Source organism: Rissa tridactyla, chromosome W, assembly GCF_028500815.1.
Source record: "Rissa tridactyla isolate bRisTri1 chromosome W, bRisTri1.patW.cur.20221130, whole genome shotgun sequence".
Classification (NCBI taxonomy): domain Eukaryota; kingdom Metazoa; phylum Chordata; class Aves; order Charadriiformes; family Laridae; genus Rissa; species Rissa tridactyla.
The window spans coordinates 25,607,958-25,628,567 of NC_071496.1; the positions used below are offsets into that span (position 1 = coordinate 25,607,958).

The 20,610-nt window shown below is 37.4% G+C and overlaps 1 protein-coding gene across 2 annotated transcripts in view; it reads right to left on the reverse strand.

Annotated features, from left to right (window-relative positions):
• The window catches only part of LOC128901961 (tyrosine-protein kinase Fer-like), a 257,810-nt gene that overhangs the window by 65,587 nt on the left and 171,613 nt on the right, over window positions 1-20,610 (reverse strand). For both annotated transcript variants that reach the window (XM_054184168.1, XM_054184167.1), the window contains 3 exons: window positions 10,589-10,645; window positions 8,404-8,519; window positions 5,919-6,013 (listed from right to left, as the gene is read on the reverse strand). In XM_054184168.1, coding sequence (XP_054040143.1) covers window positions 5,919-6,013; window positions 8,404-8,519; window positions 10,589-10,645 — 268 coding nt within the window. The remainder of the gene's footprint in view (window positions 1-5,918; window positions 6,014-8,403; window positions 8,520-10,588; window positions 10,646-20,610) is intronic.

Genomic DNA, 20,610 nt, shown 5'->3' on the forward strand with positions numbered 1-20,610 from the left:
TACAAAAGTTCTTGCAGCTATCAAAATGCTTTGGCCAAATTTTTATGTTTGGTTGGTTTCATTCAAATTTCCAGAAGAATTTCCTAGATGTTTTGCCTGCTTGCTGATGGATGAAATATACATTTTTTTTTTTACAGTCTTGATAGAAAATATAGCTTTGTTAAAGCCTAAAATATTTGAAAAGATTAAAGTAAAATTCTGTTCTCAAATATCACAATAAAAAAAGACTGTATAGCAGGGCTTTGGTTTTGTTCCATCAAAAAGAGCAGCTCTGAGCTGAAAGGAATTTTTAATCATCATCTGTTCCCCAACAGAAGAATCTGACTGTTCTCCCTGTTCTCTTAATATCCTCACAGATGGAAATCATGCAGCAAAGAGGAGGAAGGCAAAGCCACACATGAATGTATAAGAGTAAAGAAAGAGGAGGAAGAAGAAATGGGGTCTGTTTGCATGTGGGAGGGTTACAAGAGGGTTTGGGAAGGAGAGGGTGAAGTGGTACATATATGCAGAGAAGAAAGTCATGTGAGGGTCTGATTCATAGGGTGATATGCGCAACAGGAGAGAAAGTGGCAGGGGCAGAGGCATTGACAGTTGCAGAGTAGAGAGAGAAAGAAAAATGGAAGCTGGAAGCTTAGCTGAATGCAGGAGGAAAGGATAAAGTAACAGAGATGAAAACTATAAAAAGAGATGGGGGTCATATTTGTGTGAAGAGAAACTGTAGGGGTAGACACAAGATGGTTTCAGCAACAGGCTGGGTATTGAGCCAAATAGCTTATTTGATTAAAGCCTATCTTACAGAGGAAAAAACAAGACTTGAATTAAAAACAGTCAGTCACGATCATTGTTAAAAAGCTGCACCTTATTTCTAATATGAATTTGTCTAGAATTTGACTATTTGTTTCTGTTGCACTGATTTTTGACAGTGTGAGGTAAATGTTCAGGATGTTACTGAAAGACAGTATAAAGATCTCAAATTTGCTGGCAAAACTCAGCTACCAATGATGCCCAACACAACCAATGAGGCAGATCATGCACTACTATATTAAAGATTTAAGTGGTCTCAAAACAGAAGTGATTGGAAAAAAACCTGAATGACCTTTTATAAAGATCTCGCTGTCTCCATAAGCAATAGAAAATTGGAAAAAAAAAATCCCACCATACAAAGCAAAGAACACAGGAGCCAAATCACATAACACAAAGTAAAAAGTCAAGTTTTTTAAACATCAGTCATCATTCCAGGCCTATGAATGGAATCAGCTAGATAGCTGGGCTAAACTTCAGGCTCAGGTATGACAGTGTATGCATATTTGAGTGATCAATTTACTGGACTCTCTGTCAAGTTCATACAAGAATCATGTGTAGCTTAATCTTTAAAAACCCTAAGTCTCTTACTCCTATGTTTTCAATCCAGTGGATAAAACTTCCCAAGTCCAGGACATCATCAATGGTACCATCATGAAAACATGGTTAAAATAAAAAGTTTTGTCTTCTCAGGCCTCCTTTCTCTGTCAATTTAAGGGACTGTCTTTTTTGTTAAATGTTGTCTGAGAAACTAGAAGGTCTAGAGTGACCTCATACAAACCAACTCTAGAAAAAGATGCCATAATCTGGTTAAAGAATGTTCCTCCCCTTTCCCCTTGTAAAGATTTCTGCAAGGCCCACAGGACATTACTGAGAAGTGACCCAGCCCCTAAAAACCCAGCCAAGATAAGTGAGATAGGATGTGTTTTTCCACACATGCATCTCCTTAAAGTAAAAAGAAATTATAACACACACGCACAAATCAGATTAATTTTTTGATAGGTGATGGACAGGGAAAAATATAACAAAATCTTTCTCTGTTGGAGTATTCTATGATGGATTGACACTGAGTGGATGTAGAAGTTAGTTCAACATGGCCAACAGCAAATTTAGAAGAAACTGAAATGTAAGTAAATGATGGTTGGTTTTCATTAACATATATAATTTTATTTTGGTTATATATCTGCAACATGCTCTGCTACCTTATTTAATATTTTCAGTTACTCATTGCTATGTCAACTTTCTTGAATTTTCTTCATCAGTGTGATCCTTTCTTTAGGAAGCATGTCATTTAATATGTTCTGTTAACACACAAAAAATAAGGGAACTAGCTATAAAGGATGACTGTCTTTGACAACTTGTTTTATTTCTCTGCTATCTATGAGCGACATCTGGGCGGTTTTTCATACTGGGACTGGCTGGGATGGAGTTAACTTTCCTCATAGCAGTCCATATAGCACTGTGCTTTGCACTTCTGTTTAGAATGGTGTTGATAATGCACCAATGTATTGGCTATTGCTGAGCAGTGCTTGCACAGCATCAAGGTTGTCTCTCCATCCCCCTCCTCCAAAGGCTGGTAGGCTGGGGGTAGATAAGAGTTTAGGAGGGGATGTTGCTGGAACAGCTGACCTGAACCGACCAAAGTGATATTCCATACTATATGACATAATGCTCAGCAATAAAAGCAAAGAGAAAGGAGGGGGGGGGGGGGGCAGCATGAAGGCCACGAAGATGATTTGAGGGCTGGAGCACCTCTCCTATGAGGACAGGCTGAGAGAGTTGGGGTTGTTCAGCCTGGAGAAGAGAAGGCTCCGGGGAGACCTTATAGCGGCCTTCCGGTACCTGAAGGAGGCCTACAACAAAGCTGGGGAGGGGCTGTTTGCAAGGGCATGTAGCCATAGGACATGGGGCAATGGTTATAAACTAGAGCAGGGTAGGTTTAGATTAGACATTAGGAAGAAGTTCTTTACAATGAGGGTGGTGAGACACTGGAACAGGTTGCCCAGAGAGGTGGTGGAGGCCCCATCCCTGGAGACATTCAAGGCCAGGCTTGCTGAGGCTCTGGGCAATCTGATCTAGTTGAAGATGTCCCTGCTTACTGCAGGGGGGTTGTACTAGAAGACCTCTAAAGGTCCCTTCCAACCCAACACATTCTATGATTCTATGATTTGTTATTAAGACGTGTTTGTTCTGAAGCTCTGCTTCCCAGGAAGTGGCTGGACATAGCCTGCTGATGGAAAATAGAGAATAAATCTTCTTTGGTTTTGCTTTACTTCTCCACTCCCCCTTCTTCCCAGGCTCAGCTTCAATCCTAACTCTTCTACCTCCTCCCCCATTGAGCGACCGAGGGAGGATGGGGAATGGGGGTTGTGGTCAGTTCATAACACTTTGTCTCTGATGCTTCTTCTACCTCACAGTTTTCCCCTGCTCCAGCATGGGGTCCCTCCCATAGGCTACAGTCCTTCATGAACTACTCCAGCATGGGTCCTGTCCATGGGGTCCTTCAGGAACAGAATGTTCCAGCATGGGTCCCCCAGGTTAGGAGCCTGCTCCAGTGTGGGCTCTCCACAGAATGCAGCTTCCTTCAGGGCATATCCACCTGGTCTGGTGTGGAGTCCTCCATGGGCTGCAGGGTGGATATCTGCACCGATGTGGTACTCCATGGGCTGCAGGAGGACAACCTGATTCACCATGGTTTTCTCCATGGGCTGCAGTGGAAATCTCAGCTCCAACACCTGGAGCATATCCTCTCCCTCCTTCTTCACTGACCTTGGGTGTCTGCAAGATTGTTTCTCTCACAGTTTTCCTCACTCCTCTCTCACTGCTGCACCACAGCATTTTTACCCTTTCTGAAATATGTTATCACATAAGTTCCACCAGCATTGGTGATTGGCTCAGCTTTGGGCAGCAGTGGGTCCATTTTGGAGCCAGTTGAAACTGGGTCTGTCCATCATGGGGGCAGCTCCCGATGGGAAGCCACCCCTGCATCCTCCCACTACCAATACCTTGCCACATAAACCCAATACATTTTTGTATATAAAAATGGATGCATAGGTGCTTAAGTATGTATTTGCCACTGTCTCTATTGTTTTTACTGATGATTTTATCCAGATGCATATTTTTTAGTTCCATTTACATTTGGTACAATGGAAAAAAACAAACAAAAGAAATTTCCTCTGCAGAGAGAGTTAATGACAGAATCACTAATAGAATTGCACTTCTCTACATAAAGTGCTAAGTTTCCTGAAAATTTTTTAATACCTGAACAAAGTAAGAATCTGAATTGAAATCTGAATCTGAAATGAAAAGCAGAATAAGCCACTACTGAAACACTGAAACCCACATCAAAGCAGTCTCAAAAAGACACGGTAAGCACACAATATACATGTATTTGGGAAATAAGAACTGTAGAAAAAGTGCAATTAAACAGAACATTAAAAAACTTAACACAGGGAATTACACACTTTATGGAGCCATTTCTAATGTTTTCTCAGAGAAGAAACTGTCATTTATTAGTCACAGACTTTCACTGCTGTACACTTACAAAATACAATTCTAACTTAAACATCTTCAACTGTAAAGACATATAAGACAAAGCACAGATAAAGAAGATACTGAGAAAGCTTAGTGGTGAATGAAAGTCAAAAAGGCCACCAACATTTTGTTCTTCAAAGGGCAGCATTAAATATCAAGTCAAAGCACTAATAATAATAATTTTAGATAATTTCATCCAAACTTGTCATTAGAGAACAGAAAACTAGTAATATCAGAGTCACTGCTTTTCTGAACTAAGTGTTTTGTCTGTCTTTCCTCTGACAACTTCTTCAGAGTTAGCATCCTTATCTTTTCTAGCTGATTTGGCCAGTGTGTCATGGTGTGCTATCCGAGTTTTAACTGTCCAAAGAACATAGAAAAGTGTGATGGTTTGAGCACAGTATAATGTTACAGAGGGCAGGCAAGCATGGAAGTTATCCAGAGGACTTATAGCCCAGAAAAACGTGATAGAATTAAGAAGTTTCTTGCAAACCCAAAGTCAGGAGACAGAATTTTTTTTTGATGGATTTGGACTGCAAACTGGGCATGAGAATCAGTGAAAGACTTCCACCAATCCCTTCTCTAATTGTATTAGTATGTTTCAACAAGTTGCCCTAGACTCTGAAAACCCTGAACCAAAATGATAAAGTTGTTAAAAGATGAGTTTTTATATTTATTAGCAGATATGTCTGGAGAAGCTGATTACCAGTGTATGTCTTAGAAAATGTCTCAGGACAATGCTGTTAGTTTCCATTTTAATAAAGTAATCACATGTACTGTACTAATATAATAATTTAATATAATACAATGGAGTAAAGGCAGAAAATTCCAATAATTCAAAGATTTCATCAATGCACTTCTACTAAAGATAGTTAGTACCCAGTCTAAATATTTACTAAGTCTTCATTAATTAAATGGTTCTTAAAACAGCTTTCAGTATAATTTTGAAGTCAAATCTAGCAATATATAAAACAAAGTGTTGCATATTAACCAATACCAGAGGCTACCAAACCCACACATTTTTCAGCTTCTGAGAGAACCAGAGCGATACAGTTGCCTGAATCTGGTATCGTCCCATCAATTTGAAACTCTCTCCAATTGTTGATGAATAATATGAACTGAAGATTAAAAAATAAATCCAAAGCATCTGAAAAACTGAATAATTTTGCTGAACGATGTATTTTCATGAAGAGAAAACCCATATGAAAGAAAATCCAAATTTGAGTTACTAAAATTGAAACGCTTCCCAGTCATTAAGTTTCTTTAAATGCAAGTATAGCATTAACAATATAACCCTATTGTTAAAGGAAGTATTATTTAATATCTTTTCAGGAGAAAAATGAAAATATGTCAGAGATACATTGTAGCAAATTTTCTCTTAAATGGTTACAGAAAAACAACAGATTTTAATAGCTCACTCAACTCCTAAGTTGGTAGAAGCTAAGATCTCCAAAGATTTGCAACACGGGTGACTTTTGAGATCAGTCATAAGAATGCAAATAAAGGCAAATAGAAAAAATATATTTTTCACTATGGAAACAATACATATGAACATATGCTGTGAGAAAAGAAAAAAAAAATACCTGAAACAAGTTCCATAACAATATAAATAGGTTGTCGTTGTGTGCAAACTCCTATGAGTTTTACAATATTAGGATGATCATACTGTTTGAGTATTCTGCAAAACATACAGTAAATGTATTATATTAATAAAATTTATTGTATAAACTGATAAATTATCATAGGAAAATATCTTAAACCTTTAATATTATTTTAATGGAACATGTAATTACTGCTATCATAAAAAAATCAGTATAACAGATCAATTGTCATTGTGTTTGAACGAGGGCACATCAACTCACTTGTAAATCAAGACTGAATGCTATATTATTTTTATTATAATTCTACTATTTATTTACATGACAAAAAACCTGAAAAATGGCCTGACAGATCTGTAGTTCCTCAAGAACCCTTGTAATTAAATAACATTTCAGTGGTGGACCAATAGCAGTTAGGTCAAAAAAGCCTGCACAGCGCTTTCCTATACTTTCCTTCTGCACTATTCAAATGCACACTCATTCCAATTTTACTTTAAGAGATTAATTTGTGCATTAAGTTTTAAAAGACTATAAAAACAGCAATTTCAACTTTGTGAATTAAACAAAAACATTTACGTCTTCTTACACAGTGCTTTAATAAGAACATTTGCAATCTAAACCAGCGTGTTATAATTTACAAGTATAATGAAGAGCTAGGAAGAATTCTGGAGAGACATTACAACTTTTAAATGTTCCTTCTACTATTTGCTAACTTAAACCATGTCTTCTTTTTGTCTTTTTCATAAGAGAAAGAGTAAAATACTAACCTAGTTGGCAGATACATACTTAGACACAGCACATTTATTTTTCTTTCATTATAAGACTGTTCTTCCAGTGGCAGGCTGCTTAGCAAATAAAGCATCTCTGCAGTAGCTGAGTTATGAGCCATTTGAAGATATTCAATAGCTGTAATGGCTGATATTAGTGATTAATATATAGTCTTATAGTTTTCCATATTGATTATACTAGTTTTTGAGTAAAAATGAAAATATATCAAGTTCCATAGCAAGAAGAGAGAAAGATAATTTAAACAATTTTAAAATTATCTCGATATACCTCTCTATCCTGATAAAATTTATATACCCTAAAGGTATTTTTATACCCATATAATCAATCTATATTCAGAATAATTAGCATATTGTGGTATGATTGTATTCTGAAAAATAGGTATGCAACCACATGCTGCCTGACGCAGCACAGAATCTCTCTTCTGAAATGAATTCGTCTTCCCAAGAAAAAATTAGTAAATGGTGGTCTATACTATAACAGCCAAATTTGATCAGCTCTATTAATCAAGCAGATGAGAAGGCAGGATTTATGACTGGTATGATTCAACAGTTCAACAGTTACAGTGCAACAAGGACAAGTGCAAAGTCCTGCACCTGGGGACAAAAAACCCCATGCACCAATATATGATGGTGGTCATCCAGCTGGAAAGCAGCTCTGCAGAAAAGGAGATGCCAGTTGGTGGACAAGTTCAACATGAGCCAGCAATTTGCCCTTGCAGCAATGAAGGCTAACGGTATCCTGGGCTGAATTAGGCAAAGTACTGCCAGCAGGTCAAGGGAGGTCATCCTACCCCTCTGCTCTGCCCTGTTGAGGCCACACCTGGAGTATTGTGTCTAGTTCTGGGCTCCCCACTACAAGAGACACATGGACATACTGGAGAGAAACCAACAAAGGGCTACAAAGATGATTAAAGGACTGGAGCATCTCTCCTATGAGGAAAGGCTGAGAGAGCTGGGACCGTTTAGCCTGGAGAAGGCTCTGGGGATTTCATCACTGTATATAAATACATGAAGGGAGAATGCAAAGAGGATGGAGTCAGGCTCTTTTCAGTGCTGTCCAGTGATAAGACAAGAGACAATGGGCACAAACGGAAAAACAGGAGGTTCCCTCTGAGCATCAGGGAACACTTTTTCACTGTGAGGGTGACTGAGCACTGGAAAGGGTCGCCCAGGGATGTTGTGGAGTCTCCCTCCTTGGAGCTATTCAAAAGCCATCTGGACACAGTCCTGGGCAACCAGCTCTAGGTGGCCCTGTTTGAGCAGTGGGCTTGGGCAAGATGAACCCCAGAGGACCCTTCCAACTGCAAACATTCTGTTATTCAGTGATATAATCACATTTAAAGTAACAGTGTCTTTCAGTCTTTTTATCTGAATCCTTATGGAAAAATGCAGAAAAAGTTTAAATTGAGGCATAAGAAATATGTGTTTTATAGGCATAGCTTGCTTTGCTGAAGAGGTGGTTTTGCCAAGTGCAGATGCTGCTGCATTCACACAGTAAAAAAAATGCCTATTTTTAATTACTGGGACAACAGTTGTGGAATATATTGAGGGAGAGGAAAAAAGTTTGAGAATGACTTCTTCAAATTTTTGTGAAGGTCAGATTCTATAAATTTATCTAGTAATAAAACCTGAAAAAACACCACAACGTAAATATATCTTTTAATTAAATTTAGAAAACCTACCTGGCTTCTGACAGAAATTTTATTTTCAGTTCCTGAGGAAGATCATCTTTACAAGTTTTTACAGCAACAGGAGTCTTATCCTTTAATGTTCCTTTATATACCTCACCAAAATTACCCTAAAATCAGGAAAAAAATATAATTCTAAGTAAACAAAGTCTTTGCCTTTTCAAAAAGAAAACTAAAGTAACAAGAATAGAATAATCTCCATCAGATGAATTTCTTACTTAAATTTCTTACTTAAATAAAAACAAAATGAAAATTATTTAGGACAGAAATTGAAGGAAGAAGGTGTCAGCCAAACCCTCCCCCTTAGAAAATAAAACCAAAATCTGAAGGTCTCATTATTTTAGGTAAGCTTTGTATTTCCCAAAGAACAAATCAACTCCATTTAAATATGTCAGGTAAATTTTCAGATGAATCCCTCTCCTGTTTGCTAGTATCTGGAGCTGCATGTGAGTTTAATAAACAGCAAAAATCTGCTGGAAATGTTTTTCTTTCTTTCCTCAGTGATGGAGATTTCTTTATACCATGCATTTGAATACTGTAGTGCCAAAGGAAGAAAACAGAGAAAAGGAGAAAAAAAAAATCATGCATGGAAAATAGTAATGCTATTTAGTTACAAGAAAAGACATTCAGGTGCCTAAACACAAGCCTCTAGTAGTATTTGAGGAACCAACATAGCTGGCAAGCACAGCAGAGGATCTTTAACAGCCATCTATCATTCTAGAATAGCACTTCTAGAGGCCAGGAGACTACCTCTGATATCTAAAATGGCACTAGATGCCCAGAGGTAAGTAGCTGAATAATTCCCAACATGCTTTTCCTCTAGCCTTCTGTTTAGAAGTACTTAATAGTGAAAATTGAAACTACCTTAAAGACTATTTAAGTATTAAAAATTGTTTTTTTCCCTTAACTTAAAATATTTAATTATAATTTTATATCTGTTCCTTTTATATAACTTTTATTTTGCAGGGTATTATAGAATTAATACAGAGTAAATAAATGGACCATTCACAACTGAGGTGAAGCAAAATCTTCCTCTTTACTAAAGTTTGCATCATCTTCTACATCAAGCTTTCATGATTTTTCTATTAATCTTTTCCAGGCCACTCAAGATTTTATAATTCTTCATATTTCTCATTTCCAGGGTAAATTATGACAGTTTATTTAATATTTTCTCACATAGAAACTGATCATCCTGTCATCCTTTGGTTTGACTGTTTAGTTTTTGAGATGGAAGCGTAACAAGTTATTTTTAAAGCGACAAACTTTTTTATGCCTGAAACATCTTTATTTTTGATACTTTTCTTGATACTTTTCTATTTAAGAATGTGAAACTGGCATGGTACCTGTATAACATTTTATGTGGATATAGCTCTGTCTAAAGGTAACTAATACTTTTTGTCATCTTAAGCTGTTAAAGAGATTTTATCCTGGGAAACAGAATTTTCTGACAGTATTTAATTCCCCATTTCTTGAGCGTTTATCATTTCTTATAGTGTGTCTTTTAATACTAAGGCAACTGTTGCATTCATTTTACTTCTCATTTAAGCTTCTTTTTCAGGTTTTGGGAAATCTTTTGGAATGTTGTGTCCAAAGTGGCACTTGCACTAAATTTGTTGGTAGTTGCAAAGCTGCTGAAAATGTAAGTGAGGTACAGGGCATTACCTGAGTAGGAGTGTTTTAAAAACTTACAGCTACTAAGCTCAATTTGTGACAGAAACTATAAGAATTCATTTAATATATATACCATTGTGAGGTTACCTAACAAAACCAATGAGCATTTGTTTTAGCATGTGTTGATTAAATCATCTTTTTATATCAGATTTTTTATTTATATAAAACTTTCCTACTTTGCAACAATATTATTCTTTTGTAAGATTGCACAAAGTAAAACAGACACATAACATTTTATAGAAATCCACTTATCTTAAAAGCCTTCCAAATACGAAAAATATGTATGCTGGAGTTAAACATTTTCAGCACTCAGACATATTACATTGTTTCCCAGTAAATGTGATTTACATTTATTTAAAGCACAATGTTATGTTTCATATTAAAGTAAAAGAATTGGTATAAAATTGCATACCCCAGTAATTTAAAAGATAAGGCAAATAGGAAATGTACAGACTTCATGATTGATATATACCTATTTAAATGGTATTTAGCTCACTTGATAACTTACTTTGCCCAGTAATTCTCCCAGTGTGACATCTTCATGATTGAGAGCCCATTTCTTGTCCTATGGAAAGGAAAGGGAAGGGGAAAGGAAAGGGAAAAGGAGAATTTTCAATCTGTATACTTTCTATAAAATAAATTTCAGCCAGTAAAAAACGTACCTAAAGAAGGATTTTATTCAGATCACTCAATCAATAGCATGCTAGGAAGTTATAAATTCAGGAGTTTGCAAAACATCTTTTAGAATTCTTGCTATACAATAAGATATTGAACTATACTATGCAGCAAATTTCTATCAGAAGATTATTCCTACAACAACAGTGCACACTTTTTACACACAAGCTCTGGAAAGGATATCTATCACTGTTTATAAAAAAGACTTAAGTAAAAATCAGCAAGTACAACTCAATTTTAGAATACAAAATAACATATTGCTAGATAAAAAAAAAGTAATTTTGTCCTCAGTGTACTGAAAAAAAAAGAACCAATTTTCCTATTATGAATAAGACACATATTTGCATCTCTTAAACCTTCTGTGGTAGTTTGATATATGACAGGAAGGTACTTGAAAAAGATAACATAACAAGTGCTGACTACAGTATCTTTTCAGTGCAGATGACCAATACCAGAAATATTCTGCAACAGCCCACAGACACATCATAAACAATCATAAGCTTCTTGCTACACAGACCTATTTAATAAATATTTAATGAAAAAGTTAGAGTAGGATATTTTAAGTCTAACCCATATAATGAAAAAACTGTTTAATATTGTTCATTTTTAATAGTCTGTTAGCACCTCATCTACTAATCACCTCACAAGTACAATTACCCCCTGTCATGTTATTGGTAAGGTCCTAATTATATTCCAAGCAATCTCTGTTACTAATTGTGGTACTATTAAACAGTCTAGTACCAGCATGAACGAAAAGTATGAGAGACTTTTAGCAAATGGTAAGAGGAGATGGAAACACTTTAATTCAAGGAATAAACATTTTCCGAAGTGTTCATAGCTTTTTGGACTTTATTTTCCCATTTGCTTTCAGGGTGAAAACCAATAGTGTTTTGCTTTTACAAGCATGCATTTCCATTCATACTTCATTAATACCAATGTTAATATTACTATTGCAAAACTTTACATGATTATAGCAACTTTTATTTGGTTTGCTTAGCAGGAGAAGTTAAGTTTTAATTGGGTTTTGCAACAGTAATACAATTATTTATCTCTGTAGGTAGCTGAAAAAAATGGGGTTTATTTACAGTTTCTGTTGCTACTTACTCATGTTAAAAATGAATTGGTGAAAGTACTGCATTACACAAACAATCCATTACTTGAAAAGTGAAAATTGACTATGTTGAAGAAAGTGACAACTTCAGCATTTCTGAAGCCTTAAATTTTTATAGTTTGTCAAATAGCTGCTTACTTTTTTAAAAAAGTATTTTCTAGAATTGCTACAGATGCATTCTTAATATTTAAAATTCATAGTTTAAAGCAGCTGTATTTGGGTGTATTCTGTTGATAATACATAATGTTTTAAGGTACAAGGCAATAAAGAAAATGTGAATTTCTTGACTTCAGACAGTCTGTATGAATCCTCAAATTTATAAATACTTAGAAGTGCATATAAAAAATAATTTCAATATTATTATTGAAGTTTATGCTCATCTGGAGCTCATCTGTGTTGGGTGACCATTCAGTGGTACTGCCAGAAGCATGCTGAGTCCAAGTGATTACCATCTGTACGAGGAATGAAGTGGACTCTTTAAACAAATTTCTGCTTAATATGGTTGTTATTTAAAAAAGGAAATTCTCCCACTTTTTAATTTATATATATATTTGAATATATAAATATATTTCCCATCATAATTTCATAACTATATTTTAATTATGTTCAGTATAAATACTGGTATAAGAATAATGCCAAGACTGTCTAGAACAAGTGGATATGTACCATTTTAGGCACCAGCTCAAGAGAACACTGAAGTACATATTTACAGTTGATCAGTTCGACATTACCATAATTAAACATTTTGTAAACTAATTTAGCGTATTTCATTGCTGTTTCCTGGGTTTTGTTGTGTTCTCATTCATCACAGAAAGGTTTTAGCTCTTGCAAAACAGTAGATTCTTTTTGCTTTCCACATTAAGAGAACTGTTATATTGCCAAAAAATAATACACAAAGTATAGCATAAACTTTACGCTATAAAGTATGGGCATGGCAAGGAGATGCTGACGTGGTATTTTTACTCTCTTAAAATTTCTGTATATAAAGATAAATACTTCACATTCACAGTGAAATACGTGAAAGGCTGTTTTGGGATGAATCCAGTTATAGCAGGCTACACTTATCTACTTAATAAAATAATCCTATTCTATTAAGCAGACACTTCAATCCTGTTATTTATCCTTTTGTAAACCCCAAACTGCTAGTTGATTTCTGCTTGTAGCAATGCTATAATGGTTTAATTATTTCTGTAGCAGTTATAGCTGTTGTAGTAGGTTTCATTTTCTAGTAGTGTTGTGTGCTGGAATAACAGGTAGCAATTTAGAATACAATGGAATTTCCACATGTAAGATGAAGCACTACTTTCTATTACGAAATCATCTAGTTTTGTTTCAGTTGTTTCATAGTCTAATTGGTCTGTTTATTTCATTTTTATTAACAGCTATGAAATCTGAGATTATGTTTAGACACTATATGCTGCAAATAGTGAATTACTGCTTTTACAGTAAAACTTATTTTAAGGAGAGCGTAAAGCTATCATGTAGATAGAGTTCTATACTGAAGGGCTTGTAGTGAAATACTCTTAACTTAGTTTTGAAGATATTCCTGTGGATGGTTTCTTGTGAAGATGAATAGATGAAACATTGGCCACAATAGACTGTAAAAGTCAAAATTTGCTAGTAAGAGTAATTTGTTAAAGGACAGACAGTTAAGCTTATATTTGTGTTACAGTGACAAGGATAATCAGATTTAACGTGAAATAACATAATATATTTTGTACAGTATGCGATGGAAATCACTTTTTTTTATTTCATCTGTAACTAACAGTGCTTTCAAATCAAGGTTGAACAGAGTATCTAAAAGACATTTTCATGACCTTTATTCAGTAACAAATACCAGTAAACATAACTACTAACAAAAACATGTCCTTGGTGACTTTTTTCCCTATCGTGATTTTGAAACATTAGAATTACTAAACTATGTTTTGATGATAATCATAAAAGACACTGTATACAACTGAGGTATACTGTGCTATTTTTGCTCAAAAATCTAGAAATCCATGCAGTACATATCAAGCACTGAAGATAAATTAGCAAGTCTAAATCACCTTCTGATGGTATGTTTATATTGGGAAGTTACAGGCTCATACTCTGCCAATTTGACACTGTAATATAAGAAAATGAGAACCTTTCCATCCTGTTCAAAAATGAGGAACTCAGGGAAAAAAAGGAGAATTTATGGTCTTTGGAAGAAATGGCAGTCCACTCATGAGGTCTACAAAGATGTTGTAAGGCTATGTAGGGAGAAAATTAGAAGGGCCAAAGCCCAACTAGAACTTAACCTGGCTTCTGCTGTTAAGGACAATAAAAAATGTTTCTATAAATACATTAGCAATAAAAGAAGGACTAAGGATAATCTCCCCTATCCTTAGACAGAGTGGGAAACATAGTGACCAAGGATGAGGAAAAGGCTGAGGTACTTAATGCCTTCTTTCCCTCAGTCTTTAGTAGTAGGACCAGTTGTTCCCTGAGTACCCAGCCCCCTGAGATAGTAGATAGGGTCGGGGAGCATAATGAAGCCCCCATAATCTAAGGGGAAATGGTGACTGACCTGCTACAGCACTTAGACATACACAAGTCTATGGGGGCCAAATGGGAACCACTCGAGGGTACTGAGGGAGCTGGCAGAAGTGCTCACCAAGCCACTTTCCATCATTGATCAGCTAACCGGGGAGGTCCCAGGTGACTGGAGGCTAGCAAATGCGATGCCCATCCACAAGAAGGGCCGGAAGGATGATCTGGGGAACTACAGGCCTGTGAGTCTGACCTCGGTGGCAGGGAAGGTTATGGAACAGATCATCCTGAGTGCCATTATGCAGCACATGCAGGACAACCAGGTGATCAGGCCCAGTGAGCATGGGTTTATGAAAGGCAGGTCCTGCTTGGCTAACCTGGTCTCCTTCTCCTGATCACAAGGTGACCAGCTTAGTGGCTGAGGGAAAGGCTGTGGATGTTGTTTACTTGGACTTTAGTAAAGCCTTTGACACCGTTTCCCACAGCATCCTCCTAGAGAAACTGGCTGCTCATGGCTTGTATGGGTGTACTCTTCGCTGGGTTAAAAGCTGGCTGGATGTCTGGACCCAAAAAGTTGTGGTGAATGGAGTTAAATCCAGTTGGCAGCCAGTCACAAATGGTGTTCCCCAGGGCTTAGTATTTGGGCTGGTTCTCTTTAATATCTTTATCAATGACCTGGACGAGGGGATCAAGTGCACCCTCAGTAAGTTTGCAGACGACACCAAGTTGTGCAGGAGTGTTGATCTGCTTGACGGTAGGAAGGTTTCAGGGTCTCAGTGTTTTCGAGCCTTGCCAGGTGCAGGGATGAGGAGGGGCGAGGCCTGGGCACTTGACCCAGGCTGGCCAACAGGATTATTTCATACCATGAACATCACATTCAATATAAATTAGAAAGTTTGCTGATAGGTTCTCTCTTTTCCTTCACGGCTGCGATCCTGAGATCTCCTTGCCCCAGTGCCAGACCCCTGAGGCCTTCCCTTCCTCCTGAAGCCTTTGCACTCGCAGTGTCCGACATTTGCTGTCCACTGCTTAACTGATAACTGAAGTTAAGCAGTAATCTTAGTAAGTAAGGCTGTAATCTTTCCATATATCTCGCAGCTCAGTCAGGGATAGGAACTGGGTGGTTTCTGACTTTTTTATGATTTCTGTCTCTTCCCTCCCTTGTTCTTGTGGCTGTTCTGCTGCAGAACAGGCTGCCTCTTCTGATTCTTCCTCCTGTTCCCTCTCAGGAGGAGCTTCTTCCTCCCTTACTAAACAAGTTGACTTCTACTTCAATTGTTTCATCTTGAATATAGGAGCAACTGTCGTAGTTGATGATTGGATCTCTGGCTTAGCCACAGATTCTGTTTGTAAGGCCTCAGATCCAGAGACCCTCTTGTCCACACAGACACAGGCTCGGTAGACATAGGCAAGGGCCCAGCACAGTGCAAGAAGTTGTATCTCTTTGGTATAGGCAAGGCATCCTTTCTTCAAGTGTTCCGCCACTTCAGCAGGATTCCACGCCTGTTGGGGAGCGAAGTCCCACACCATTGGAGGTGAAGACTGGTTTAGGCACCTGCTCAAATTCTCCCACACACCCTGCCACCCATGATCAGCCTACCTCAGGGCACATCCCTGTGTGGCATTCCTAACTAGTTGGTTAACCTTAGGAAAAGCCAAAATCAGATTAATGACACGCACCAATATGAGCATTCTGGGATGTTCAAGAAATTGAAGACCATTGTAACAAGGCAGGAAACATCTACCCTGGAGAAGAAGGGGGAGGTGCTTTTATGATAGCTCTCCCAGGCAAAGCAAAACAAAGTGATAAACAGCATAGCAAACAGCAAAAGCTGAAAGCAGCCATTAACAAGCCCTGGATTTTGATGCACAGCAAGAGCGGGAGCACACCATGGAGCAGGTGAGGGAACAAATAAGCCAGTGTCATGAACAAACAAGTCAACGTTGCAAACAGCAACAGCAAGTAACAGATAAACAGGTCTAACAACTATAAATTCAGTCTTGTGCACTCTGATCAAATTTGTCTTTATTTCCAACCTCTCAAGCCCTGCCAGCAGCTAAACCCCCACCCAGTCACTTGGTCGCTCCCTCTCAGTAGGATGGGGGAGAGAATCAGAAGGGCAAAAGCAAGAAAAACTCATGGGTTGAGATAAAGACAGTTTAATAAGTGAGGGAAAAAAGAGAAAAAAGCAAGTGATGCAAAGGCAGTCATTCACCACCTCCCACCAGCAGACCAATGCCCAGCCAATCTCCAAGCAACATCTACCTTGGAAAAACTGCCCGCCCCCCCCCCCCCCCCAGCTTTTATTGCTGAACATGACATTATATAGTATGGAATATCTCTTTGGTCAGTTTGGGTCAGCTGTCCCGGTTGTGTCCCCTCCCAATCTCTTGCTCACCCCAGCCTACTCCCTGAGGGGACAGAGTGAGAAAGAGAGAAGACCTTGGCACTGTTCAGCAATAGCCACACTCTGGTGTGTTATCAACACTGTTTTAGTCACAAATCTAAAACACAGCAACACACAGGCTACTGTGAAGAAAGTTAGCTCCATCCCAGTACAACAAGATTAACACAAACATGTGATAATCTCAGTTGGTTCAATAAGCGTTTATGACTTATCTTCTTTTCCAGTACTTGATTGCATTTGTCCATAATTTATTTTTGTTTTCCAAACAAACCCTGTGGCAATACAGGAGAAAAGATGCAGGTATGTGGTTCAGAGAATTTGAATAGATTTGTTGTTTGTTTTATTTTCCCCTCTCCTTACCCACCATCTTCTCTTAATGAAAATAATTCAAATTATTATTGGATAAAATATTTTAAAATTGATAGAAGCAGTTATCTTTTGTTTTTTCATGTTTTTATAATTTGATAGCCAGTAAAGCTTCTTAAAATCAAAGGGACAGCTAGGTTTTGAAAATATTATTTCTGTATGAAAATTTTGTTCCAGCTATATCTACAAGTGAAACATATATGATTCTAATTGAAACTAGCAGAAATATTTTTCTTTTTTCTGTTAATTACTTTGCGCATTGACAGTGCACAGTTTCACTGTTTTACTTGAGAAGTAAATTGATTTTTCCCCTGTGGAAGGGGTTTACAATCAAATTAAGAACCATATTATTTTTTTAAATAATGTAAACAAAATTCAAGATGAATTATTAGGAGTATGCTATAATAGAAGTTTGAATCTTAAAAGTAATAAATTAATAAACATTCCCAGTGCCTGCTTTTCACTAAGTTATCAGCAATAGCCTCCAACTATGCATCTGCCAGATATAACATAAAGTTGGTATCAGACTCAAATCACTTATTTTCCTTATACACACCATGCATGTGAGAAGATGGGTACAAACATCAATCAAGGTATATTCTTTAATTGAGCTTTCCTTTCAGTCACTAGAGTTAATTTTCTGGAAGTCTCTCATGTCTTGAATTAAAGAAGACTTATTCAATGGTGAGATCGTCAAGTTCTGTTGTCCAGTTCTTCCATGTCATTATTCATGTTACTACTGCTTCTTTTTTACTTTCTTTGAATCTTTTATTTCTCCCTGGGTTAGTGGTTCAGTTACTACACGAAGAATGTGTTCCTATTCAGTTTAGCATAGATCCTGTTCAGTTTAGTATATTGGTAGGTATCTATCTCCCTTGCGAAATAGAAGGAGATGGTTTGAATTCCAAAGTTGAGCAGGTCTCCTTCCGAAGGAGATGGAGGAACTTCCCTGCTTGAGTTCTGTACCTAAATCTTGTAGAGGATAGGAGCTAAATACGTGTCTGTGCCTAGTGCCTCATTTTGTCTGGCTTCAAGCAATTCAGTTCTCAGTAGAATGGCTGGTTTAGTTCTGTTCTGTTTAGTTCTAAAGTACTTTATTGTCCTCAAGCACAACATGTCTCTTTGAATACTACATTTCCTCCTGGGGCAGAAAGTGATTAAAAGTTCTTTATTGTAGTTTCTATAATTTTCTGTGCTGGTGATGACTATGAAGAAAGACTACATTGCCATGGAATGAGTTTGCCTTTCTATTAACTACATAAACTCATTAAGGTTTATTGTGCAAGCTGCAATTTCTTAAAAGATGATATCCACTCCCATAATTAATAAAATTTCCTGTGGCAATATTAAGGACTTTATAAAAGTAAGCAGTAGTGGAAGAAATATTAAGTTTATGATTGAATTTATATATTTTTTTTCTTTGGAGAAGTATTATACAAACTTAAGTTGCAGATCCTCAGAAAATTTATTAGTCTTTTCTGTCTGTATACTTCTGTGTACAGTTATTGTCATTATTAATTAGCTTTTTATGATTCATTCAGCAATGCATGTAAAAAATTAATGATCATGCAAAGTTCCTTTTCTGAAAACATTTAATCATTTATTACTGAATCAAAAAATTCTATACTGTTGGTGGTTAATAATAATAGTTGATCATGCTTCAGCCAATAATTCTTTCAGAGAATTATTATCAGTGGTATGGTTGAAACAGCATATAAATGTAATAAATAAGGCTTAAATTTTAATTATTCACAAGATGATGTCTCTGTTTTATATAAAACAATGTTTCAAAGCATAATTGTTTTACAATATGAACATTTGAAAAATTTCCATTCTGTTTAATTTCAAAACTGTAAATGTGAACTTTGATGAAAGAACTGTTACTTTCTGTTGGCCACTTAATATAGGTAAGTTGTTGTTTAAAAAAAAAAGCCCCACAAATGTATTCACTCCCATATCTATAAAATAATATTTAGGCAAATTTTGAATTTGATTGACACATTGCAGTACCATGGACTGAGCATTCATTTCTTACTATGCATATCCTTTATGAAAACGTCTATATTGCCTCTTACATAATAACTTTTTTTCACTAAAACAAGGTTTCCTCTGACTTTATTAGATTATAAAGATACCATGCAGTTATAACATTGCGGATTTTACACGGGTTGTTGATTATTTTCAATTTGGTCTATTAATCATAACAACTATTAATGAAAGAACTATTACAAATACATTACATTTACGTGGAGAAATGACACAGGCTTGCAGCAAGTATACAGGAAAGCTGCAGGAGCCCTCCTTCTCCTAGCCCTATTGTGGGTGGATGAGGATCTTTCTGCTAACTCTTTTAAAAAAAAAATACATTTGGAGAGCAGCTCTTGGGACTCCTAGTTGTTGCTAAGCAAAACAAGGAAGTGTTGACTTGCCAAAACAATGGTGCTGCTCCCCTCTCCACGCTACTTAGCACTCTGCTTCTAGTCCAACAAAGGAACACTGCACCCATCTTCTCCCAGTTTAGGCCAAATCAGCCAATGATGAGACAGATGCTCTCCCCCCACCTCTCACTCCAAGGAGAGGAGGAGGAGAGATAAAGAGATTCACAAGTTCATAAGGAACTAAACTACTTCAGTGAAATAAGTAGGGCTGTGTTTCCACCCCTGGGGCAGTCGATTCCAGGTGTACTGGACGCCTCTCCAGGGGGAAGCAAACTGTGGCCTGCACTCTGCTGCTAAAGGAATAGAGAAGAATGCATTAGCAATGTCAATTGTAGCACACCACTTGGCTGCCTTGGACTCCAGTTCATACTGCAGTTCTAGCATGTCTGGCACAGCAGCACTCAGTGGGGGTGTGACTTCATTCAGGCCACGATAGTCTACAGTTAGCTGCCAGTCTCCATCAGACTTTCGCACTGGCCATATTGGGCTGTTAAAGGGTGAGCGACTCTTGCTGATCACTCCTTGGGTCTCCAGCCGACGAATCAGGTTCTGGATGGGAATCAGGGAGTCTCGGTTGGTGCGATACTATCATTGATGCACCGTGGAAGTAGCAATTGGCACCTGCTGTTCTTTAACTCTCAGCAGTCCCACCACAGAAGGGTCATCTGAAAGGCCAGGTAAGGTAGACAGCTGTGTAATGTCCTCAGTCTCTACAGGTGCTATACCAAAAGCCCTCCGATACCCTTTCGGGTCTTTGAAATACCCTCTCTTGAGGTAGTCTATGCCAAGGATGCATAGAGCCTCTGGGCCAGTCACAATGGGGTGCTTCTCCCATTTATTCAGGCTCACTTCAGCCTCCAGTACAGTCAGTTCTTGAGACCCACCTGTCACTCCAGAAATCGTCACAGATTCTGCCCCTTTATGATTCGATGGCAATAGGGTACACCATGCACCAGTGTCCACCAGGGCTTTATACTTTTGTGGCTCTAATGTGCCAGGCCATCGAATCCACACAGTC